General features: G+C 38.7%; 2 protein-coding genes and 1 long non-coding RNA gene across 4 annotated transcripts in view; all 3 read right to left on the reverse strand.

Annotated features, from left to right (window-relative positions):
* The window catches only part of LOC143885172 (uncharacterized), a 38697-nt gene extending 29678 nt beyond the window's left edge, over positions 1-9019 (reverse strand). The window contains exon 1 of one of the 2 annotated variants that reach the window (XM_077389210.1): positions 8833-9019. The gene's annotated coding sequence lies outside the window, so the exon portion shown is untranslated. The remainder of the gene's footprint in view (positions 1-8832) is intronic. The other variant, XM_077389209.1, reaches the window with a different exon arrangement.
* A 1931-nt stretch (positions 9020-10950) lies between these two features.
* RFC1 (replication factor C1) overlaps positions 10951-26846 on the reverse strand; it is a 41615-nt gene continuing 25719 nt past the window's right edge. The window contains exons 17-22 of the mRNA XM_077389211.1: positions 22986-23110; positions 19437-19509; positions 19242-19334; positions 12871-13117; positions 11451-11510; positions 10951-11363 (exon numbers count right to left, since the gene is read on the reverse strand). Coding sequence (XP_077245326.1) covers positions 11230-11363; positions 11451-11510; positions 12871-13117; positions 19242-19334; positions 19437-19509; positions 22986-23110 — 732 coding nt within the window. The 3' untranslated portion in view covers positions 10951-11229. The remainder of the gene's footprint in view (positions 11364-11450; positions 11511-12870; positions 13118-19241; positions 19335-19436; positions 19510-22985; positions 23111-26846) is intronic.
* On the reverse strand, positions 13124-19233 carry LOC143885174 (uncharacterized). Its single transcript, XR_013253162.1, has 3 exons — positions 16488-19233; positions 14831-15146; positions 13124-14735 (listed from the first exon to the last, which is right to left on the reverse strand). It is a non-coding gene; the product is annotated as an uncharacterized LOC143885174 (long non-coding RNA).

Below are 26846 nucleotides of genomic sequence, written 5' to 3' on the forward strand. Positions count from 1 at the left end.
AACTATTTTCTTATTGTTTATCTAATTACTGTTATACTGCGGTAACAGAAATTAGACTGATTCTCTCAGGCTTGTAAGATTCTAAGGGCATTTCGGATTTGACTCCGCTTGTGCATAGCGTCGTCAAATTAGTAGGACATTCCTACTGGCTTCATTGTATCTTGGAGGCAGTTCGCGGATCCCCTTTGCACACTTCTAGTGGGGGCGAAATCTGTCTTAAGGAATTTTGTATTCCAACTAGATGCCATGAATGCATTCTTCCTTGGGAATAGAAAAGAAGTAGTGTATATGGATCATCCTAAGGAATACAAAATTGCTAGCAGAGTTATGTATGCAAGCTGAAGAAAGCTATATTTTTTTAATGGAGCTGAAGAAAGCTATATGCGCTCAAACAAACACCCTGTGTCTAGTTTGACAGATTACACCAAGCTCTTAGAAGATGTCAGTATGAATTGAGTAAATCAAATAAATTCTTGTTCGTCAAATACCCTCATTAGTTATGGTATTTGATTATAGTGTACATTGGTGATATTATAATTTCAGAAGACACCTTTAATTCTCATCGGGAGATGGATCAGGGTTTAAGTCCGAATGGGCTTAGGGAGGTGGGCTTTATTGAAGAAATCCTTAATCCTTTTCGGGAGATGGATCAGGAGCTTGGTGGTGATGGGCCTGGGGAGGTGGGCTCCCAATCACCCTCAATGGTTTCCGGTCGAAGGGAGGCGGCCCATCTTCAAGAGATTATTAGAGGTGGGCCCTTTTCATATAGTTTTGGGCCTGTGGGTCGTTGTGGAGTCGGGGGTGCTTTGGAATCCCCTGAGTGTTATTCGAGTATTGGGATCTCAATTCCATTCCTATCTAATCAATTACTCTTTAGGAGTGGAATGGGATGCCCTTAGTATGTTGCTTGTCTTTCGTTCTCGCCTTGAGGTAAAGTCTTTAAGATCAAAGACCTTATCCGAAGGTTGTACAGGGAGCTTGAAGATCTATCCGAAGATTTGGCGGATGTGGTTAGGCATCTAGATCTTGAATCAGTTTCAGAAGATGATATCTCTGTGGGCGTGGATAGTCTCCAGAGGGATGATGTTCTACTCATTGAGGGTGCCTCGGAGTCCCTGGAAGTTTTCCGTTTTAGTGTGTGCTCTGCGCCTAGGGCTGTGGTGGTAAGGGAATGTATCGATCCTTGGGCCTTTAAGAAAGTAGGGGTGATCTCTTTGAATCTCGGAAGTATTATTTTCAACAAATCCGTGGAGCAATTTTGTCCCTCGGAAGTGGTGAATAATTTTAATGGAATTATGGTGCGGTATAATTCTCCATCTGAGGCTAGGAGTTAAGAAGGGTCGAGGGCTGTCCTATGCCAAAGTTGGGGCGAAGCTACTGTAGAAAGAAGAGATCTTGTCGCAGAAATGGAATAATTTTATCTGCAAATCTGGAAAAGGATACAGACAGTGTCCTCCCTGTTTCTCCAATGAAGCCTCTGAAGCCTATTCTGGAAGTAGACGAAGTTCCATTTGGGGATACTATTGGAGATTTTTCAATTGTGGTGGATATTGTGGGAAAAGTAGCAAATAGCCCTGAAGAACTGGAAGTGTAATCAGATAATGTCCCATATGATATTCAGATGAAGCCTTTGAAGCCTCTTTCGGAGACAGTAGAAGGGTTTATCTGGGGATGAAGTCGGGGAGGCTTTTAATATGGAGGATATTGATGGTTTGGTGTCTCATACTCTAGGAGTTTGCAAGTCTCTGGGCTTGGTTTATGCTGGGTTGGAGGAGGATTTCATATCTGAAATTAAATGTGCTGAGTTAAGGGATTCAAAGGAAAAAGAGTCTTTGAGCAAGGGTTCTATAGAGCCTTCAAGGAGGAAGATCAGGGAACTTCAGAAGCTGAGGATGGACATTAACTTTGGTAAAAATTTGGAAGGGGACGGGGTTTCTAGTGATCTGCAAAAAAGAAAACCTAGCGAGAGGAAGGGGAAGCCGTCTGCCAAGTTAGATTTATAATGAAGATTGTATTTTGGAATGTCAATGGCCTAAACCATCAGGACAAAAGAATTCAGGTTAAGGAGCTGGTTAAGAAGATTAAGCCGGATTTCATCTGCTTGCAAGAAACCAAAATGGAGTCGGTTTATAGAGGAGATATTAGAGGGTTGGGGGTTCAGGCTGAGTGGGAATTTTCCTTTGTAGGATCTAATGGTGCCTCAGGTGGTATTCTAGTAGCTTGGATGAGAACGATTGGAAAAAGCAGGTGGAATGGAGAGGAAAGTATTCTATGTCGACTGCTCTGAGAAAAGAGGCAGATAATTCAATGTGGTTGTTTCCCGGAGTTTATGGTCCGGCTCTTCGAGTGGAAAAGGGTCTGCTTGGGAGGAACTGGAGAAGGTTAGAGATGCTTGTCCTCTGCCGTGGTGCATTGGGGGTGATTTTAATGAGATTTTGAAAGTGGGGGAAAGATTAGGTTGTGTAAGAACCAATTCTCATATCAAAGCTTTTGCTGATTTTGTGGCAAAGTTTGAGCTAATAGATCTTCCTTTAGCGGGTGCTTCCTTCACGTGATCCAGAGGTCCTAGTCGGAGTCGTCTGGATAGATTTCTTATGTGCTCAGGGTGGCTGAATTTAGTTCCTGACAGCTCTCAGAAAGCATTGGTGCATTCGGTTTCGGATCACTGTCCCCTTCTTCTTGACCCTCATCTTGAGTCGTGGGGCCCTTCCCTTTTAGATTTGAGTTGGCTTGGCTTAGTTTCCCGCAGATGGAGGATAGATTGGGGAGTTGGTGATCTTCATGCAGTTTTGAGGGCCCGGCGGATGTGGCGATTGGGAAAAAACTCAGATTTGTTAAAATAAAGTTAAAAGAATGGTCTAAGGAGCAAAATCAGCAGGTGAATAGTAGAAAGTTTTGGTTGGAACATAGGGTAAAAGAATTAATAGCTTTGGAGGAGTGTGGGTTAAGTTCTGAGGAAGATTGGAAGGAGTTAGGGAAAGTTAAACAGGAACACAAAGGGCTATTACTGCAGGAAGAAATATCTTGGAGGCAAAAATCAAGGGTAAAATGGCTGGTGGAGGGTGATAAGAATACTGCTTATTTTCATGCTATGGCCAGTGCTAGAAGGAGGTCGAACAGAATTGAGTCTATTTCAGTAAATGGTGCTATAATTAGCTCCAAGGAGGAGGTATCTTCAGCCATAGTTGACTTTTATGCTACTCTGTACGCTTCAGAAGGAGTTCTTCGCCCCATTCCTGAAGAAGTGGAGTTTAAGAGTTTGAATCTGGAGGTTAGCTCAAATCTGGAACAACCTTTTGCAGAAGAGGAAGTTGAAAGAGGTCTTTTTTCGATGCCTAAAGATAAAGCTCCTGGACCCGATGGTTTTTGTCTAGCTTTCTTCCAAGCTTGCTGGCCGGTTGTGAAATGTGATATTCTAAGATTCTTTAGAGAATTCTATGAGGGCTTGACGCTTGACAGAGGCACAGGGGCTACTTTTATAACTTTAATACCCAAGATCAAAGGTGCTACTAAGGTGTCTGGTTTGCATCCAATAAGCTTGGTGGGGTGCTTGTACAAGTTGTTGGCTAAGGTGTTAGCTGATAGACTTAAAGTGGTCTTACCTCATATTATCTCGGATAGTCAGAGTGTGTTTGTCGGTAGGAGGCAAATTTTGGATTGTTCTTTAATTGCTAATGACGTTATCGAATCTTACTCGGAAAGTGGAGCTGGAGGTGTGCTATGTAAGTTAGATATGGAGAAAGCTTATGATAGAGTGGATTGGGATTGCTTAGATTTTTTGCTTGGAATAATGAGTTTTGGAAATCACTGGAGAGGTTGGATGAGAAATTGTATTTCCTCTGCGTGGTTTTCCATCTTGGTAAATGGTTCTCCAAAAGGCTTTTTCAAGTCTTCTCGGGGTTTAAGGCAAGGGTATCCCCTTTCTCCTTTTCTTTTTGTCATCATTGCGGAAACTCTTAATAGGTTGATGAGTAAAGGCTGTTGCTTGGGTCTGTTTGAGGGTTTTGTTATTGGATGTGATAGAGTGAAAGTTTCTCTTCTACAATTTGCTGACGATACCATTCTTTTCTCTGCCCCTGAGAGGAATATGATTTTAAACTTGAAGGCTACTCTAAGATGCTATGAATTGGTTACTGGTCAAAGATCCAATTTTAGGAAATCTAGCTTGTTTGCTATTAATCTTCCCCCTTCAGAAGCTGATGAGTTTGCTAAGGTGATGGAGTGTAGGTTGGACTCCCTGCCTTCCTTGTATTTAGGGCTTCCATTGGGGGTGGGAAAACCTGGAAAAGAGCTCTGGACTCCTATAGTGGAAAGGATAGAAAGACGATTGGAAACTTGGAAGAGAAATCTTGTTTCTAAGGGTGGGAGACTCATCTTGGTCAAGGCAGTGTTAGCTAATATACCAGTATATTATTTATCTTCGTTCAATTGCCCGGTTAGTGTAGTGTTGAGAATAGAACAGGTTCAAAGAAGATTTCTTTGGGGAGGTGCCGATAGTAAGGGTGGTATACCCTTGGTAAAGTGAGAAAACGTTTCTGTTCCGATAAAGAATGGTGGTCTGGGGATAAGAAAGTTGAGAGAGTTCAATCGTGCATTATTGGGAAAGTGGCTTTGGCGTTTTGGTATGGAATAATCTTCTTTGTAGGTAAAGGTGATTGGTAGCAAATATGGCTTTTTAAATGGGAATTGGTGCTCGGATGATTCATATAGCAAGAAAGGTGTGGGACTGTTTGGCGAAACATTTTGAGGTTCAAGCAAAGATTTGAGGAAGGTATTCAGTTTAAAGTTTACAAAGGGGATCGTATAAAATTTTGGGCGGATGCTTGGTGCTCTGATGAACCCTTGAAGATCCTTTTTCCTGATTTGTTCTCGATGGCTTTGAAGAAAGATGTGTTGGTCTGTGATTATTTTGAGAGGGTGGACTCCAAGGTGGTTTGGAAGCCTAGCTTCAGAAGGAATTTTTTTGACAGGGAGTTAAATTCCATTTCTCGGTTACTTCTTTTGTTTGAGAATTGCTATATAAAAAGAAGTGGGATGGATAAAAGAATTTGGATTTGGGACCCATCCGGCTTCTTCTCTGTGAAGTCATTTTATTCTTGGTTGATACATGCTTTAGGCTCCCCTCTTGCAGCTGCCGTTTGGAAATTTCTTGGGCCTCCATCAGTTTTCTTTTTTGGTTGGGTAGTTTACTGTGGGAGGATTCAAACCATTGAATTTCTTAGAAGAAGGGGAATGTGGCTGGTAGATTATTGTACGCTTTGTATGGAAGATGGTGAAACTATTGATCATCTGTTTATTCATTGCAAGGTTGCAAGGGAGATTTGGGGCCTCATTCTGGATAGGTTTGGTATCTGTTGGATCTTCCCAAACTCTATCCCAGAACTTGTGTTGAGTTGGAATTTTTTGCAATTTTGTGCCTTGGAAGAAGAAAGGGAAATTGCTTTGGAAGCTGTGTTTAATAGCTTTGTGCTGGGTCATTTGGAAAGAAATAAATTCGAGAGTTTTCAATAGAGTGGCTAAGTCATCTTACTGGTTATTTATGAAAATTATTGCTTTGGTGATTTTTTGGGCGAAGAGTCTTCCTCAGTTTCAATTTGTTTCAGCTTTTGATTTGTGGGAAGGATGGAGAATTCTGTGTTGGGAAGGGGTGAGGAGAGAGAAGATAGTTCAAAGATGGGAGGCTCCTCCTGAAGGATATTTGAAAATAAACTTTGACGGGTCTAGTTTGGGTAATCCGGGCCCGGCTGGTATTGGTGGCCTTGCTAGGAATTCTGCAGGGGTGGTGTCTTGGGCTTTTACTAGCCCAATTGGTAGAAGCGACTCATCTGGAGCGGAAGTTAAAGCGGCTTTTCAAGGAATAAAACGCCTGAGTAGGGATATGTTCGATAAGGTGATTGTGGAAGGTGATTCTTCTAACGTAATCAGTTGGCTATCTGGGAAGGTTGCACCACCGTGGCGGTTTCTTAGCTTCTTTGAGGAAATCGCTGATCTTATTTCAGGTTCATCCATAGTGTTTAAATTTGTTAGAAGATCAGCCAATGGTGAAGCTGATCTCCTTGCAAGATCGGGTGTCCATAAAGAGGGTTTGGAATGGTTTGATCATCTCCCTCCGTGAAATGTATTTTAGTCTTTTCTTGATGTAATTTTTCTTCTCTTTGTATTTCTGTGGACCATCTCGGTTCCATTCTTTCAATATATTGCCATTTCAAAAAAAAAAAATATTACGAGTGGTTGTACAACTTATAAAAGAGAGCTTGAAGTCAGAACTTGATATGAAGGATCTAGGTGAATTGAGGTACTTCCTAGGCATACAGAATACCAAGGAGTTACAGTGGCCCAACAAAAGTACACAACATATCTTCTTCACAAGTTTTACAAGATACGAAGGAGTAACAGTGGCCCAACAAAAGTACATATCTTTGTCACAAGTTTTGCGTGATGACTTACAAACCAGTAAACACTCCTATTGTTTGCAAAAAGAAAATGATAGAAAAAAGGAGAAAAGATAAAGGATCCTTTTATGTACAAGTGCTTGGCAGGTGCATTTTAGTACCTCAAATTCACAAGAACAGATACCACATTGTTGTTAAATAGGTTTCCCAACATCTACATTATATGTCACCAAGGCATACCTGTGATTTTGTACTAATTAATTTATACGGTAGTAATAAGTTTTGATTAATTAATGAAATACACGTTAAAACAACACCAATTGTGTTGCTTCTCCCATCTCTGTTCTTCTGCTCTGACTTCCTTCACCTTCGATTCTTCATAATAATAATGGAGCCGTTTAATTATTAGTTACCGCCTCGACATTTTGTAGAAAGGATGGCATATAAAAGGTTAACCTAATGAATATTGGAAACCGGAACCACATGACTCAGTTGAAAACTTCTCAATTTTCTTGTGATAGGCAAAATAGGTCACATGATTTACGCAACTAATTTTAATCTATATGCAAGTAGTATCCTGTTTGTTCTCCATTTTGAACTTCAATTAGCATCATGGATTCACTCAGATATCTCATACAACTTGCTTACAGGCATAAGAAGGAAAAATTAATTACAATATTAGTAATCAGCTCGTAATTATCATGAAGTTTGTGTGTGTGTGTGTGTGGGTGGGTGGGGGGGGGCAGTCTCCTAGGCGGTTTTCAACTGGAATTACCTTTTCTTTTTCTTTTCCTTTTTTTTTTAAATGGATCAAACTGACATGACCTTCTCATATGCATGCCTTACCAAACTAACTGAGAAAATATCAATTAGATGTATATCAATTATCAAGTCTGCCTTTCCGCTAGAAAGCTCACTACACACCATGCCTGTTTATTCACATGGTACAAAGATTAACTGATGTTCAGACATATGTCCCTCACAAAGTTTTAAATCATGCTGAGACCAAGAGATTTGTCGAACTCATAATGGTCTCAGTCGACACCAAACCAAATATCGTATGCGAGTTTTTCTTTTCTTTTCTTTTCTATTTTTCTTTTTGACTCATGACGTATTTGCCAAGTTGGACCCTCAAATGTTACTTTAACCAAAAAGAAGATAAAGACACAGCAATGAGAGTGGAAGCCAAAGGTGTTCCAAATTCTAAGCGCTCCATAAAGGATCAAACACCACAAGACCTCAGATTGAAGTGCTGATTGACAGATAAAGGTGCTCAACAACATTAGTATTTCCTATACAGGCATATATCAAGCCGATAGTTAAAACGTTACTAAAACATATTGAATATAACTCTTCAAAAATAAAAAAATAAAATCTTCTCTTTTAGAAAATTTCCCCAAATTCTCCATTTTTGTGACCTTTTTAGCTCCCAAAGGAAAAAAAAAAAAAAAAAAAAGCAGGCATGGTTTCAATCAATACGGTGTAGTTCCAGTGTCTTGTTTCGGTTTAAGCTTGGGGAAAATATCAAAATAACACCACAATGTTTAGGTTTAAATCTTTAGTCCTGTACAACTACTAGTTGGAGATGCAAACTTACCAATCCAAAAGATAAGGTATAATTAATACATAAACAACTCCCCTACAAGAAACCCTCAAATATTTGGGGATATTCGAGTGCTTTTTTCTTCAAATTCTCTACAAGAAAAATCACCACAAGAGACCAGTCCTAAAAAATCTATTCCCTCTCCTCTATATTATCTTTTGTCGCAAAAAAATCATTCAATTAGCAAGATTAGATGAGAAAACAATAATAGTTCATCATCATAATTGTAAAGAAGACGCTCAATTTAAACCTCGGATAAGTAACTACTCCTAAAATCTCTATGTCCTCTCCTTTCTATTGTCCTTCTATCATAGATTCAAATTCATTAAATCCACAAGAACAGATTAGAGATTGAAACAAACAACACCATCATCATCATTATATCAATGCAATGATCAATATGGATGTAATTTTCACAGCCAAAAACAATTACCCGCGAAAAAAAAAAAAAAAAGACCTTATTATCCACAGGACTCTTAACTCCAAAATTTTCCAATTCAGACGCCTATCAGTTCGAATTCTTAAACAAATTTATTCCAAATTCTTCGAATTCCAGATCCGTACAATTGCACTCAAACCAGATAAAATAATCACCTAAATTTCAGAAAAAATATTAAAAAAAAACTAATAATAATATAAAACAAAGCTACGAAGTAATAGAGAGAAGAATAAGAAGAAAAATTCGATGAAAATTTGATATAGAGAGAGTGAGAGACTTGAATTTATAATTTTTTCTCTAAATCATTGAAAGGAAGAGTTTTCTCAGGAAAATAAATTCAACAAAAAGGTTTTTTCTTGCAATCCAAACAGGGAAAAGCAGAGAAAGGATAAGAATACCTCTGCCTCTGAGAGTAGTGGCTTCTGCCTGAAACTGGCAGGGAGAGAGAAGATTAGGGTTTTTGGGGGGGTGGATTTTGTAATTTTGGGGGGGTTTGAACGACTGTAAATTTAGGATCAGAGACTCAGAGAGTCGTGCCTGCCGACAATGGCCGGCATTCACCCACCTCAATGTGTGAATAAATACCCCAATTTTCGCCCGTTCTCGTCTCTTTCAATAAAAGAAGGCTACTGATATTGGCACGACCCTTTTTTATAATTGCAGGAACTCATCTAGTTTTTTATTAATTTAAAACCTTTGTTGGAGGTTATTACGGTTTCCAAAAGGCTCTTAGAAGCCAAACTAAACAGAAAAGACAAGGTAAGTTTGTGCACTTATCAAAAGTTGGTAGTGCCAATAACAGTAGCCGAAAAAGAATATATTGAAGATGATAAATTCGCACCCACTGTAGGATTATTCACAACCTTGAATGTGATTTGACGTCAAAAAAGCGTCGAAAAGGAGGTAACGTGAATGGACTTTAACGCTTTTTGACGTCAAATCACATTCAAGGGCTGCGAATAATCCTACAGGGGGTGCGAATTTACCATCTCCCCAAATAAATAAATGGATCTGATGCGTTTCTTATCTCATTTAATTTAACAAAGAAAAACGAGAGCGACGTGGTATCCACGACACTGATTTTAATAATGACACTCCTTTTATTTGTTTTAATTGTTAAAAGCTGTTGCAACAAGAACCAGCAGACATTATGCGTGAGTGAGTGAACATATTTATAAACATAAATTATCACAAGTGGTGGGGCCTACCGACACTGATCCTATCCACATCCAATGAATCTAGACCTTTGATCAATGGTGATGAGTACCCACATTCGGCATGAGATTGAGGGTCTAGATTGTCTCCCTAGTCCAAGTTGAAAGGAGAAAGATTACAAGTCCATGTCTAAGGGGTTGAGAGGGACATTCAACAACCAGTTTTGAATAGATGTGTGCTCTGGTGAATGCATCTCCAAGTCTCTTAATACAGAGGGAAAGGAAAATATGGGCCCAATATTGACCACACTTCAAATTTAAGCATTTTTTTAGGGGCTGGTGTTGCAACCCTTGAAATTAGGCACTTCCACCCAATTAATTAGAGTACGAAACAAGGAAAAGAAGAATGGAATATATGTTGTCATTTGGGAAGAAATGCACGTTCCCCACAAGCTGTAGCATCTCTGTCTTCATTGAAAAATGATTAATGGAAAAAGTAATCCAACAAAAGGAAAGTACAAAATAGTAGGGTATAGGTAGGGCCAGTTTATTAGAATAATTATATGGACAACTGGTTGATTCTTCCTCATCCGACCATGTCTCTTTATCATAGACTCTGTTTGGTTGCCTTGTTGGAAATGAAAGTGAAAAGGAACAAATTTTCCCTTTTTTTTTTTTTTTTTTTCTACAATTCCACTTTACTTTCCACATTTTTTTTAAATTTTGATCAAATTCAATAAGATTTTTTACATGCAATTTTGTTTCGTTACTAAATCAAATAATGAAACTACAATTGTCCTTTTTCGCGTTCCTTTCCACTGAGGAAGGCAAGCAGACAGAGCCTATAGAGTCCCACGGGGCGAGGTAAAATCTATCTGTACAGCCCTCTTCATAGAATGATCCAAACCATTCATTTTGTTGGGCCAAAAGGTAGTAAGTAGTACAACGAAAATCATTTACATACGATGATCCTAACCCTCCAAATCATTTGCTGTCCCTCTATAGATCGGACGTGTAGGATCATCCTATGGAGAAGATTTTCAAGGTCCGACCCATTTACGTTGTGGCCCAAAAAATGAATGGTTTGGATCATCCTACGAAATGGGCCGTATAAAACTTTTTAAAATATATTGTACTATACATACGGCCACACACTGTATAAAATCTCATTGAGTATACCAGATCCATTGGGGTTGTTGTGGACTTGAGAGAGCGGGTGACAAGGAATTTTTTTTTCCTAGCATCTTAAATTCTATTCTATTTTTCTGAAAAATTGACATCATAAAATCTAAGATGATCAAAGTTCATTTCTCTGATTTCATGTGTCAGTGTTCACAAATAATGCTGCAACTGCCCTTGGAATGTAAAAGTAAAGCAAATTTAAGAGTCTAGAAAGTTTGGCAACATCTCTAATAAGATACCAGAAAAAAAGAAAGGCAAGGTAGCTGACCCAACCATGGCAGTTCCATAATTTGCATTCCCATTCAAAAAGGCCAGAAAAATCACTTCTGAAGGTATAGAAATTGTAAACAAAAAAAGTGTCCTAAGCAGATGGTCCAAAAATTGATTATAAACAAACCCAAGATTAAGAAGCTTTTCATTAACTTCAAAACTTATCTGAAACTTGTTTTTCTAGTCGTCTTATCGCTTTCTCTTGGCAGCAGCTGAATCTCTCTTGCCCTTCTCTGCAGATTCAGAGCCTTTGGATTTGGTCCCTGGTGTCTTCTTTGGATTTGATTTTCCTGTGTTTTTCAAGTCCAGCTGTACTTGGATTCCTATAAAACAGAATAAATGATCAATATAGCCTATACACACATTTGAAATTCTGGAGTACGCATGCAAGGCTGTGAGAAGGAGCTCACCTTTGGCCTTGCTACTCTGGAGACTGAGTTTTGGCTTTTGTTCGCCATTAACACTGTCATCTGACACAAGCAAGGGAAACCAAAATATAAAAAGTGATCCCGTTAAGAGATGCTAGGATATAACAGACCAACTATGAAAAATCTGCTCTACAATTGGTACCAAGTTTTTAGGCCTTCATTTAGGGCACGTTTGGTTCATAGTTACCGGATTCACCATCCGCCCTCCGATCCGCGATCCGGGGTCGCACGATCCGAAACGTGGTTCACTAACGACCCGGATCGCCAAAAATGATGAACCGCGGCGACCCACGGGAGAGAAAGAGAGAGAGATGCATATAGACTAGAAGAGAGATGGAGAGAGCTACAAATTTTATATATTTTAGGTTGAATTGGAACTAGAGCTTTATTTTGAAAAAAATGCGGGGCATACACGAGGTTTTTTTATTTTTTATTAAATGGATGTAGTATGGACTATGGAAAAGATATTCATATATTCCAACGGGAACTTTCTTTTTGTAAAAATATGTATGACATACACGAGGTTTTTATATTTTGTGTATTAAATGTGTGTAGTGTGTACTATGGAATGACATTCTTGTAAAAATATATGAAATTATATATATGTATACCCTCATCGTACCGCGTACCGAACTACCATCATACCCCGTACCTGTTCCCGTACCGGAACGAACCGCGTTCCGGGTAACCTTGGTTTGGCTACCATGAATTTGTTTCATTGATAAATCGGTTACTCCAAGTGGAGAGATGAGGGTGAAGTCCCTAAAAATAAGAAAACGAAATTCTGGAAACTAGTGTCTCCGGCGATTAGATGTGGCTAAAAATCAAGAAAAGGTTAATCAGATTTTGAGTAGAGTTTTTTGTTTGCTGATTTTTAGCCACATCTAGTCACCAGAGACACTAGTTTCCTGGATTTGGTTTCCTGATTTTTAGCGACTTCACGCTCATCTCCACTTGGAGAACTGATTTATCATAAAAACAAGTTGATTCAATAACCTCCTAGATTGATTTAATAGGACAAATAAGAAATTAGAGGGCTAAAAAATCATACTAGAAAAGACAGGCCATAGGAAGCAGTTTAGCTTCAAAACTCACTGAAAAAACACTAGAGCAAATTTCAAGTTTACATGGACTTGATCCCACATAGAGTTTTTAAACCTTGCAATAACCCATATGGGTATGCAATTATGTAAAACCCTAAGATATCAGTCCATTTAGGTATGCAGCTATGGAAAACCCTGAGATATCAGCAGAGGGATCCAAGTGAAGTTAATATTTTACATGGAGTTACCCTACCAACAAATAGGATTTCCAAATCCATTGTTCTTTTGTATCAAAGATGGAATGCTAGGATTTGGACCCATACTTGTATTTAATAATATTCATAAAGAGAAACACTTACCCTGATCTTCTGTATCTGAAGTGTTCTCTTCTTCACTTTCCACTAATGCATCACCATTTTCCTCGGGTAAACCATTTTCTATCGGCTCTAACATTGCAGCTATCCGTTTCTTTGGGGCCTTTTTCAGGCCTGGAAAGGTAATCAAATCTGCTGCTCGTACAACACGTGAGCTGCTGCCTTGCTTGTATGCCTTAGTCAGTGCAGCTTTAACTGCTGGCTGTATGCCATCCAAGGGATTTGGATGCCCCTGTGATGTAGAATGAAGTGTTAAAAAGTGTGAGAACATTGGGGAAGAGACATGCTACGTCAAGAACCAGAATGATTTTTTATGTTATCATAAACCCAATCATTTAATTAGTAAAAGTTATGGTGAGGACCAACAAAAGGAAGGAAATAAAAATATTGTTATGACTTATGACCTAAGTTAGCAAAACGTGATACGGCAAAAAAAGAGACGGGAAAAATTCGAGTTTAATACGTTTTTGGATAAAAAAGAGGCGTTAAAAAACAGTCAAAAAAACGGAAACGCCAAAAATACGTTGACTGAAAAAAACGAGTTTAATACGTTTCGGTTTTTAAAAAACGGATGTGTCCGTGACTTCGTATCTCTTTATATGTAAATGTAACAGAAAAAAACTAAGATTATCAATAAATTCAACCCCAAAAAGTAAGCTCAAATATGATTCAAATAGTCCAAATTGCTATGAAAGCATCAAAAAGTGAAAGTAAACTAAAAAGATGAAGAGATATAAAAATATCAATGAAGCATCATATCCCATCGAGCCATGCGTCAGGATCTTCTTCCTCTTGATCGCAAACATCATTCATTCCTTCAATATCATTGTTAGCAACAGTATATTCTTCAGGAATGGCACCTAGCTCGTCAAGTTTGATTGGTTTCCGATCTTGTTGTTCCTTTTTTTTCTAATTGTTCCATCATCTTCAAGTTCATTCATGTGTAGACCAAATCATTTAGCATATTTGGAAACAACATATTTCTCTTTTTCGTCTGTGCTGCTTCAAAGGTGCTCCAATTTCTTTCACATTCTGAAGAGCTGCAGGGTTGATTTAAAATACGAATTGTTATTTTTTTAAGTAAAGGAATCGAACTTCCACACATACTCCATCAGACACCAACACATAATCATGGAATTATTATCACATTTAGAAAAAATATATAAATGCTAAAAAAATGTTTGGATACTTACGAGGGTGTACTCTAGAAATCATTGACACAGAAAGAATATCATCAAATAAACTTGGGTGTTTTCCATCTTACTTCACCACTTCATCAAGAAATTGTCTTCTATCATCCATCTCAAGAATCATTTTTTGGGCAACTCGGGAAATGCCTTTTCCTCACCTCACGCATATCAAAACTAATTTTTCCAAAATATAATATGTGGGGGCCCAAAAAAGCAGCAGCTACATGCACCTCATTAAGAATGTTTGCTTGTTTTCTTTTTTCAAACAACTCGCGTACTGTTGCATACTTGTGTGAATCATTATCACTGCTTTGATTGTTTCTTTTGTCCGTTCAATTGCTTCATATAATATGTAGCAGTTAATATGTCACCATCTACTAAACGGAACACTCTACCAAATGCTCCAAAAGATTAATAACATCTTTGCCTAACTTCCAAAAAATAGAACCTTGAAGTATTCCAACAACTATTTCTCCACTTTGAGTTTTACTATGTGACATCCCTCTCCATTCAGCTGATGCAACCCACAACCTTAAGCCATCTTCAACTTGTAATACGAATTGAAGCATCAAAAAGTGGGTCGCAAATCTGGCCTTACAATACCTACGAAGTTCCTTATCGTTTGTATATTTTCTCATTAGAGATGAGAGAATAGTGTACCTGTAAAAATATCAACATTGTTATAAAAGCATATTTATTTCTAATTAATTCATTTTCTTCGTTAATAATTTTTAAGAGTAGAAAAAAGTGACTACCTGTATAGAAAATCCACAACGGTCATTGCATTGTCAAAGACAATTTTAATCCATTCAACTTCTCTATAGATATCTTTTAGGAGTAAGTCAACTCCATCAGCAGCACACATTGGTTTAAAGATATGGGGAAATTTTTCGTCTATTAATACACCGGCAACTTCAAAATTCGATGCATTATCTGTCACAAATTGCTGAACATTTTCTGCACCTATCTCATCAATTACTAAGGATAGTAATTATTCTGGATATATCCTTGTTTTCCTTTGAACGGACTCTTCAACAATCTTTATAAAAATTGCAGCCATTGGACATGCTCCTACAAAATTCACAAAGGATCGATTTCTCATATCAGTCCATATATCAGACATAAGCGTGCATCCTGAAAGAGCCCATGACTCTTTTATCTCAGAGACATAGCCGTCAACATTTATCTTGGCCAGTGTTTAAAAACTCTTTGACTCGGCTCGGAACTCGGCCGAGTCGACGCGGTTTCGTGGTGGCCGAGTCGACGCGGTTTCGTGGTGACCGCGTCATGGTAGGGCCAGCAATTTCACCCGAAAAAGCGGGGATCCGCCCCGCCCCGTTTGGGGCGGGGATTCCCCGATTTGAGAGGGGAAGGGGATTTTAAAAATTCCCCAATGCGGGGAGGGGAAGGGGGAAGGGGGAGGGGGAGGGGAAGGGGAAGGGGATGGAGTTGTCCCCGCCCCGCCCCGTTAATCAATGCCATTTTTTTGTATATTTTTAAGTGTTTTTTTTATAGGGAAACTACTATAAACTTTGTGGATCGGCTACAAGATTCCCCCAAACATAAACTTAGCTTGTCTTTTCCTTTTAATTAGCTTCTGAGAGCATTTTGGGAACTATAATAACCTTTTGACAGATGTTGAAATAATAAAGACAAGCTGAGTGTATGCAATTATCAAAAAATCGTAGTGCCAACATCGGTAGCCAAAATAAAATAATAAATTGCATTTTTATTTTTGTTAGGGTTTCCTTAATTCCTTCCCACGAAAGAAACCTCCGTCGTCCCCTCTTTTTTTCGACCTCCTCTCTCGCTCTCGCAGAAGAGACCTCCGTCGAGCGTCACATATTTTGTAGGGTGAACCGAGTTACCATCTATTTGGGTTTATAACGCCTGTTGGTGCTACTGCTGCAAGGGCACTCAAGAGTCAAGTCAGTACTTCAAGGGATTTTGCTATCTTCTGAAGAGTAAGAAATATATCTCCTTCGTCTACAAGTATGTTAGTTTATAACATTTTTATATATTGAAATTGCATCAAGTTGATTAGGGACACCCAGCATTAGTGTATCAATGACTAAAGAGGGGGTGATGTTGGGGCGGGGCGGGGATTTTGTCCCCGAAGGATGTGGGGAGGGGAAGGGGATTAGATATTCCCCGCGGGGAGGGGAGGGGGATTCCCCACCATCCCCGCAGAGGGGAAGGGGTAGGGGACCCCAACATCCGGCCCCGACCCGGCCCGTTGCCAGCCCTACGTCATGGAGTCACGAACTCAGCGAGTCCGAGCCATCTCGGTCGAGTGCAAGCCGAGTCAAACACGAATCCATCTTTCTCTCGATGTGATCTACTATGGGATCCATTTTTGCCCATCTTTGACTCTTAAGTATTAAAACAAAAGATCTGTTCAAAAAATCATACCTGTAAGTTTGGGTGAATGTCGATTCTCATTCAACCAGGTCTTTAGTCTGCAAGTTCCATTTCTGGTTTAACTCGTTTGTCAAACTAAGAAGAAGAAGCTGACCTAAAATGTTTACTTCTGAAAAGCAAATTTCTTAATGGTTAAGAAATGTTTGAAATCCCAGCCGTTCGATTAGTTTTGTAAAACCCAGAATTCTATGGGCGGCAAATGAAATTTCGAAGAGCACTGTTTTGTATTTGTCCTTCTATTACTTGAGAGTTGAGACAACCCTCTTTTGTATAAAAGAATAGTCCTAAATATACAACAGTAGGCTGTCCCTAGAAAAAATAAGGGAAACAGCTGGAGGCATAAAGATTTCATCATGAGGTTGGTGTTGTCAACATCTATTTTGTCAACATCATGAGGTTTTGTCTTTCTCGAAATGCCCACTAAATATTTCTTTACCCATCAAAAAAAAATTTATTTATAAAAAAGTGATGTAATGCCCATTCCATGGGATGATCCAAATCGTCCATTTGACATAGAGGGCTAGGATCATCCTGTAAAATATTTTATTGGGCACAGCCTATTAAGGTTTTGGCTCATCAAATGGACGGTTCGAATCTTTGGATCATCCTGTGGTGTGTGTCCAGATTTTTTTCAAAAAGTGCAGTACTACCCACACTAGGATAATCCAAACCGTCCATTTGATAGGTCACATATAGTCCACAATTTATTCAAAAATGTTGTACTGCCCATACCATAGGATGATCTAAACCGTCCATTTGATGGTCACATCATGTATTTTTTTATATTTATTTTTTATAAAAAAAAAATTACATCTCAGGCTCTCAACTGCGTTCTTGGCCACGTCCGCGCCGAGTTGACTAGGTTTTTCTTTGGCCACATTCCGCGTCAGATCCGCATTTTTAAACACTGATCTTGGCTTCCTATTCTAATTTGGTACAAAGAGTTCAATATGAGGGAACTTTGTATCCAATACCATGATTAGCAACCTCGTCTATCATATGTATGAATGATCGTGAATTGTTAACATTAAAAGCAATATTATTTTCAATGAAAAAACCTGTTATTGCTTTATCGACAAAATCTTTATCCTTTTTCCTTATCACACCAACTACGGATGGTTGCTTTCTTAAAACATGTTGCTGCACTTGTTGCCGGTGTATTAATAGAAGAAAAATGTTCCCATATCTTTAAATCAAGGTGTGTTGCTCATGAAGTTGACTTACTCCTAAAGACATCTATAGAGAATTCGAAGGGATTAAAATTGTCTTTGACGATGCAAACAACGTTGTGGATTTTGTATACAGGTAGTCACTTTTTTCTACTCTTAAAAATTATTAACGAAGAAAATAAATTAATTAAAAATAAATATACTTTTAAAAACGCGGATTTGACGTGGAACGCGGCCAGGAAAAATCCTTGTCGACTCGGCGCGGACGCGGCCAACAACGCGGTTGACGCGGTCATAATTTGGGAGAGTCGAAGGAGTTTAATGACTATGTAGGGCAAAACGCGGAATGCGGATGTAGTGCAATGCGGAACGTGGCCAAGGCAAAAAGGAGTCGACTCGGGGGAGTTCCTTGTCGAGTCGAGGAGTTTTTAAACACTGGATGGAACAATTCAAAGAAAAGGAAAAATAAGATCGGAAACCAATGAAACTTGACGAGCGAAGTGTCATTCCTAAAGAACATGTTATTGCTAACAATGATATTGAAGGAACGGATGATGTTTGCGATCAAGAGGAAGAATATCCTAATGCATGGCTCGATGGGATATGATGCTTCATTGACATCTTTATATGTCTTCATCTTTTTAGTTTACTTTCACTTTTTGATGCTTTCATAGCAATTGGCATTGGACCATTTGAATCATATTTGAACTTACTTTTTTGGGGTTGAATTTATTGATAATTTTAGTTTTTATGTGTTACATTTACATATAAATAAAGATATACGAAGTCACGGACACACCCGTTTTTTTAATCCGTGTTTTAATAACCGAAACGTATTAAACACGTTTTTTTCATTCAACGTATTTTTGACATTTTTGTTTTTTTTACCCTTTTTACTACGTTTTTTTTTTTAATCCAAAAACATATTAATCTCGAATTTTTCCGTCCCGTTTTTTTGCCTTATCATGTTTTGCTAACTATGATTGATACAAGCAACATGTAAAGGCCAAAAGTTGAGGAACCCATTAGAGTAGACAAGGTGTCCCCCCAATGCAATGGTTGAGACAAACCCTAACAAGCTTCCCAGTACAAGTTGAGTGCATATTGTCCTTTGGGTATTTACAAACTACAATTATAATGATTTGTAAAATGACTATTCTAGCCCTACAATTGGCACAACATGCCTTACAAACTTCCCTGCCGTCTACATATATTTGTTTCACAATTGTCTCATGACGATTTGGGAACCTCCCTCCTTTATAATTTTTCAAACAGAAACAAAACTGTAACATTCATCTTACCTCTAATGAAATGACATGAAATAACCGTTGGTTTTGAAACAAAATGTGCGGCATATTATCACAAGAAATCATCAGCTTGTAGAATATGTTAAAGCAATTGAACTAATCCAGGAGAGAGAGAAAATGATGCAATTTTGGACATTTTTATGAAACATTGACAATAGAGAAAATCTAATGAGAAAAGTTATCGTCGGTTAAGCAGAACTTCCCCATAATCTGTGTACTTCTTTTGTCCCTCATCAGGTGAAGAATTGCATTTACTAAGTTAATGATACCTTGAACTTGGATAACTCCACAATTGTGTCAAAGTCTTCCTGACTTATAGAGTAGGTATCCATGAACTCCACAACCTTCTGAACAGCAGCATCCTGACATTGTTTTTCAGATGCATTTACTAATTAGCAGTTATGATTGTCTTCAAGCTGTTGAATTTTTTTCAGAAATTGAATTAGTTCATAGTTATTTCCAACCTTTGGTAGCACCCGAAGTGGATTTGTCAATCTTTTCAGGAGAAGAGATAAGTAATCAATTCGCATTGTTTCCCTGTACAATTTAGTGAACCACAAAGATCAGCACCTTCTAACAAGACGAACAAAAGAAATGAGTAGTAAAATTCACTAAAATGACAAGGATAAAGGAAGTGGGATTTTCTTTTAATATTATATATTACTAGATAAAACAAAAGTAAACTTAATTGTAATCAATTCAGAAATAAGTTTTCCAATTCAGATATTCGAAAAGCGAGTCAGTCAAAAGCTGACAAAATTTCATATAAATTGGAGTGGAACCACATCCAAGTCGATCCTGATTAGTCCAAAGTCAATCAGAAAGTTCTAAAAAGCGTGTCTAATTTAGGCTACTGATATCCATTTGACCATGTTTTCATAATGGGATGACTCACTTTGTTTTTCATTTCTTTGATTGGCTGCTGAGAGCTTTCTCGGAATTCTAATAGCATTTTACAGCTGGTTAAAACATGTACAACAAGCTGAGTCCGTCCCATTATCAAAACATGGTCACGCCGATGTCAGTCCCCTTAAATACTTACGTTTTGCTAATGGCAAACCCAATTTTTGGTTTGGCAGTAGCCCCATCATCAACCAAGCTTTAAATAAGGATGAAGTGAATCTGAAACTTCAAGTCAAAGAGGTGATTAACGGTTTTGGCAAATGCAATCTCTCAGAGATCGAAAATAATATTCCTTTAAGCCTTTTTAATGTCATCACGAAATCAAAGGGCAAACTTGTTGATAAAGAGGGTGAACTATTTTGGATTCATAACAATTCTGGAGACTTTTCTATCACATCTGCTTGGAACTAGTTGAGAGATAAAAGGCCGCAGGAAATATGGCCATCATATATCTAGAAGGAACTACCTACAAAAGTGGGTTTCTTTATTTGGAATTTTTTCCAACGCGGTCTGAGTTTGATGGCATTCTCAAAGATATTTGAATCATTTATTTGTTGATAGTGAGCTGGTTAGAGCTTTGTGGAGCTACTTTGCCTCGCTACTTGATGTTACATTGATTCAAAACCCACCCATAATTGCTAGACTCTGCAGTGGTTTGAATTATCTAAAAGGGAAAAAATTCCATGACTAGTTTTGCTATGAAGATAATTCCATCCCTTATATATTGGGAGGTATGGACGGAAAGGAGTAGAGGCAGATGGAAGGTTTAAGGAAGACGACAAATGTGATCATAATGGACATTAAAGCTTGGGGAAATATGTAAGCCGAGTCTTTCTCAACTTCAACTGATTGCTCTAACTGGAAGCTTGGGCACTTAGGAAAATGTTTATTATTTCTAAACCACTTAATCCTATTATGGTATGGAAAGTAGCTTGGGCAAGGTGAGATCAAGCTAAACAAGGATGGGGCTTCCAAAGTCAACCATGGTGTGTTTGGTGGTGGGGGAGTTATGAGAAACTATTGTGGTAAAGTAGTCTTCGCTTTTTTTCATTATTACAATATGACAACTAACATGCAAGCAGAAGCAAGAAGTATGTTGGACGTCCTAAGATACTGCAAGGTGTTCGTTGATTTACTTTAGGACAAAAAGGACCCTCCCTAGGCCATAAAATATTGCTGCCTTATAAGGCTTATAGCTGTGCTGAAACCGCGGATGTCTCGTGCCTACAGAGATAAATCAAGTTGTTGATTCTTTAGCCAATCATGCTTGCGATAATAAATGTAATTATTTCTTCATATTTTAGAGAGATCTTCCTAATAGAGCAAGAGGTGCAACTAAATGTGATGCTTTGGGTATACCATATACCAAGTATTCAATGCAAGTTAAGAGTTTTTTTTTTTAATTCAGAGGTACGGTGGTAAGCCCCCCTCTTGTCCCTTTTTCTTATCTCAACTCAACTAAGCATTTGTCCCAAACTAGTTGGGGTCGGCTAATGAATCCTCTAGAAAATTTTCATGAAGAAAGTGAAAGAATCTACCCGGCTCAAATTAACTAAGTCTAATCCTAACACTAGTTGAGTTCGTCTGCATGGATCATTTTCTCCTATTCTATCCTATCCAAGGTCATGTTCTTTGTTATGTTCCTAACCCTCAAATCTTTCCTCACTCTTTATACCCAAGTTGTTTTCGGTCCGCCCTTACCTCTTTTTTACTCCATCAACTTGGCACGAGTCACTTCTTCTCACTGGAGCATCCAAAGGCCTATGTTGGATATGCCCAAACCATCTTAAGTGGTGCTCTCTCATCTTCTCCTCAATTGGTGTCACCCCCACCTTTTTACAGATGTCTTCATTTTTAATTATATCTAACCTTGTGTGGCCGCACATTCATCTAAGCATTCGCATCACCGCTACACTCATCTTATGCACATGCTACTTCTTGGTGGCCCAACATTCTGAGCCGTACAGCATGGCTGGCCTCACAATTGTCTTATAAAACTTTCTCTTTAACTTGGTAGTTATTATATAGTCGCACAGAACTCCTAAAGCATGCTTCCACTTCAACCAACCTGCTCTTATTATGTGGTTAAAATCCTCTTAAATCTCTCCTTCCTTATGTAGGATTGAACCAAGATAGTGAAAGATATCCCTCTTAGGTACCTCCTGTCCAGTCATATTTACTACATCCTCGCCCCCCTCCCTTCATCTAGCCTTACCCCGCCCCACCTCTTTACATTACTAAAGTTGCACTCCATATACTCTGTCTTAATCCTACTCAGTCTAAAGCCTCTGGATTCCAAAGTAGTTCTTCATAACTCTAACTTATCATTAACTCCTGCTTTGGTTTCGTCAATTAATACTATGTCATCTGCAAATAACATCCACCACGTAAGTTCATCCATAACTAGCGTAAAAAGATAAGGGCTTAGAGCTGATCCTTGGCGCAATCCTATTGTAATTGGAAACTCACTAGACATGTCATCTGTAATTCTGACAGTAGTTACTGCTCCATCATACATATCCTAAATCACATCAACATATTTAGTAGGCACTCACACAAACAGAAAAAATGTAGCCCCAGAAAAAGTATCATTCAAAAAACAAATATAGCCCCAGAAAACACTCACACAAACATCTGATCTTTGTAATATTTCTTGCTAGTAAGAAACTAAGAAATAAAGACAAAACAATTACAACAGAATAGGTCTAAATTCTTACATTTGCATGCACAGATTAAAGAAATCAAGAATAATTATGCATCTAAGGAGTTTTTGGTGTGACGGTACCATGAATAAAAACTGCATTCATGCTAACAAAGATCAATTGTGTCAGTTAACAGAGTCAAAGCCAGAAGTTAATTAATATATAATACCAAAAAATTTCCAGCCAAATCTATAAGATTATGGATGCCTTTGTTTCAGTCCTAAATCCTTACAAAATCATGAGATTAGACAAGCAAAAATAGAGCTAATGCACTACTACACACATGGCTTACTTGATAATGCATAATGATAGAAAATCAGGTTTACAGCATTGAGTAAATGTAGATAAATATTCTAACAAATTGATTCAATGGCACATCATAACTGTTAATGTGAAACATTTCCATACCTGTCTGAATGAGATTCACGAGAAGCAAGAAAATGAACATGCAAATCCTCCAAAAGCCTCAAATTCTTGCCCATTGTTGAGTTCTTTCCCAGCCATCCACCAAATCTATTAAAATTACGCTCTCCCTGAAAAACAACCTAATTTAGCACATGAAATGAACTGACATATGTTGAAGACAGGGGAAGAAGATTTTTGGAGAGAAAAGTTCATATTCTCAATCATGAAGTTTGACTGTATTATTAACTTGAGTAATATTTACAATAGTGCAATTAATAGAAAAAAAAACAAGAAAGTACGAAGTAAAAGCTAACAACACCTAGAGCCATCATTACATAGAATCAATAACACTCCACCCTCAAGCTCGAGAGAATCAATATCAATCCTTACCAGCATGCTTGTGTCCACTGATGATGGTTTCTTGGTAAGGCAGCAGCGAGCTAGGCTGCAATACCACTTTCTCACAAACAAAGTGGCAACCAACTTTTATTTGTTTCGTCCTCATTAAAAATAAGATTAAATTCAATATAAATGATTGTTTGGTTATCGCAAAACATGGGTACCGGAGAATTAACTCCAATCCCCAATTCATCAAGCATCTTCCTCGGCCAGATCAACTCAACTTGTTTCGGCCCTATTTTTGGGCTAGAATGAGAACCCTCTTTGCTTTTTAGTTTTCCAATTGACAATATTACTGCAATAGAAGTGTAATATCCTAAAGTGAATGGCCGAACATCAGTCGTACCTGACCAATTAACATCTAAAGAACCCACTGTCTAAATGTACACCATATCTGTACAACAAGGAGATCCTTTGACATATCAGAAAGTGCGATGAACTGCCTCCATGTGAGCAGTTCTGGGAACCTTAAGGCAGTTCTCGGAAGTTAGGAAGCTCTTTGGCAAAGAGTAAATTTTCCAAGCCCTCGGGTAGGGGGTTTTGAATTGATATGGAGATTGTCTGAATTTTTCCAAGCCCTTGGTTAGGGGGTTTTGAATTGATATGGGAATTGTCAGTGAATTTTTTGAAGCCCTCAGTTATGGGGGTTTGAATTGATATGGAGATTGTCGATTGCTTTATCAGCGATTCCCAACTCAAACCTAGGACTTCCTTGAGTGTGGGAAGGCATCATAAGTAGTTATGGGACCTAGTGATCAAGAGAATTGAAAGAAGAGCTTGCTATCGTTGGGGGACAAAATCACACTAATTAATTCAGTGTTTCACCAACATGCCATTGTACGTCATGTCACTCTTTCATTGCCTGATAAGTGAGATTAACAAGCTGGAATGATTCCAAAAGAACTTTTTACAAAATAATGGGGAGAAAAGCAAGAAGTACCATTTTTTTCCAAATGGGAGGCGGCGTGCAAGCCAAATAAAGAAGGTGGGCTTGGATTGTGCAGTCTTAGAGTGATGAACTCTGCCTAGCTTGTCAAATGGCTTTGGCGCTTCGATGAGGAGCATGCTTATAAGTGGAGGGACGTTGTTGCAGGGTTGGTACTCTATAGACTACTATCGTTCGGTACGACGGTTTAGAGGGATATCATAAGGTGCATGAACGACTTCTAGGATGGGTGCATGTTGTTCCATAGTGAAGCAAGGGATCAGGTGTGGCTATGGATGGAGCCTTTTTATAGTGATCGACCTCTTAGGGAGGGGTTTCCATGATTATATATATATATATATATGAGAAAAGTGTAGCTACACACTCGTGTAGCTAACTTAGCTACACCTCCGGCTTAAAATACAGTGGGCCCCACATTGTTTGGGTGATGCAAACCATTCATTTGATGGGCCCTCACATAGATAGGGTGTGCCCAAAAAATCAGCTCCATAGGATCATCCCAACCCTACGATTTGTGGAGGCAAAAATGGACGTGTAAAAACCTTCACCAATCTTTCCATTTTTGCCTCCACAGTTTGAAGGGTTGGGATGATCCTATGGAGCTCATTTTTTGGGCACACTCTCTCAATGTGAGGGCCTATCAAATGAATGGTTTGGATCACCCAAACAATGTGGGCCCACTGTATTTTAAGTCGGCGGTGTAACTAAGTTAGCAACATGAGTGTGTAGCTCCACTTTCCTCTCTCTCTCTCTCTCTCTCTCTCTCTCTCTCTCTCTCTCTATATATCTATATATATATATATATATATATATATATATATATATATATATAGAAAGCTAGTTCCCGTGATTGTTCAAATTCACAACTTCTCGTGATTTGAGTTTTGGCGAGCCTATGGATGAGATGATGACATGGGGGTTTGGGACATTAGTTTTGTTGGCACTTATTTGACTGAGAAGTGGATGTTCTGAGAGAGCTTTGGGGGAGACTTGAGGCAGTGTAGAGTCAGCAATCCACTTGGGATTGCCAAATCAGGAAAATGCAGAAAGAGCTCCTTCTTGGTTAGTTCGCTCCTCGACAGGTTTCAGATACATTGGGGGTTCATGTGTATGTTTGGTAGGCTTGGAAGATCATTGAGCGACACCTCCTCAGGTGGTTATGTTCAGTTGGACGGCGTGCCTAGAGAAGATTCTCACTATTGATCACCTGTGTAAACGTCATTGGCCCATCATGAACAAATGTGTGGGACTGTTGAGGATATCATGAACCACCCCGTCATTGATTGTTCATCACAATGGAGATTTGGTGGGTTGTTTTGGATTAGTTTGAGGTCAGTATGGTGTTTCACGAGCATATCGACGTTGTTTAAGGAGTGGGGCTTCACTTTTAGGGCGTCAAGGGTTATGACCCAAGTTGTAAAATTCGTTTCGTTTCGCCCGAAATGAGCGAAACGTGTCGTTCCGAAATCTGAAACGAAATGGCCCAACTTTCCATTTCGGTCCATTTCGAATGAAATTCGTCCGAAATCTGAAATGTAGGACAAAATTGAGGAAATTCCTCATTTTGTACGAAATATGTTTAACTTCGTTGTTTTTCTTCAAGTCCCCTTGTCTCTACCTGGTTCTTTTCTCTTTTTCTTTCCACTTCTTAGTATTTAATGTATCCATTTACTTAAGATTTACATGTAAATAAGGGAATTACCGCACCCCCCAATTTGCATCTATTAAGAATAGCAAATCTAAAAGGATAAAAAGTCAATTTTCCAGTTCTAGTACAAAATTTGAATTAAAAAAATGGGTAGGGTCAAAACCTAAACCAATGTTACCGGGGTAGCCCGCCCACCCTCCAACCCGCAACCAAGGTCGCCGACCCGAAACGTGGATCGTTTGCGATCCGGATAGCAAAAAATGCCGACCTGGGCGACTTGCAGGAAATGGAGAGATTCATAGAGAGAGGGAAGAAGGGGGGAGAGAACCAAAAAAAAAAATCTTCGTCGAGCTTTAATCTCTTTTTTTTTAATCGTACCAAATTTAATTGAAAAAGGAAATGAGCAAGAAAGTCATCCCCAAAAAAAAGCAAGCAGAAAATACAAGGAATGACAGAAAAAACAAGAGAAGACATCAAGGAAGCAAAAAATTGAACTCCTCTAAGCTTTGCTTAATGACTCCTTCCCTAGCCAACCGATCAACCACATTATTCGCTGGGAGAAGATAATTAGCAAACCTCCAATTTTATCCTTGATCTCGTCAAATAAATGTGCAAATCTCCACGGCGGGTCAAGAGAGCCACTTACCCACCTCATGGTATTAAGAGAGTAGCCCTCAACCATTACCATATTCAGATCCTCCTTAGTCAAGCTTTTTAACCTCTGGTGAACCGCTCACACTTCAGCTTCACTAGGATCTGCGGTCCCAATGGGCCCTGAAAATGCCCAGACAACCCCTCCTCCAGAATCTCTAAGGACTCCCCCTATTCCGGCAGAACCTAGACTACCCAAACTTGAGCCATCAAAGTTTAA

Source organism: Tasmannia lanceolata, unplaced genomic scaffold, assembly GCF_043159265.1.
Source record: "Tasmannia lanceolata isolate RefF3 unplaced genomic scaffold, GAP_Taslan_0.1 ptg000008l, whole genome shotgun sequence".
Lineage (NCBI taxonomy): Eukaryota > Viridiplantae > Streptophyta > Magnoliopsida > Canellales > Winteraceae > Tasmannia > Tasmannia lanceolata.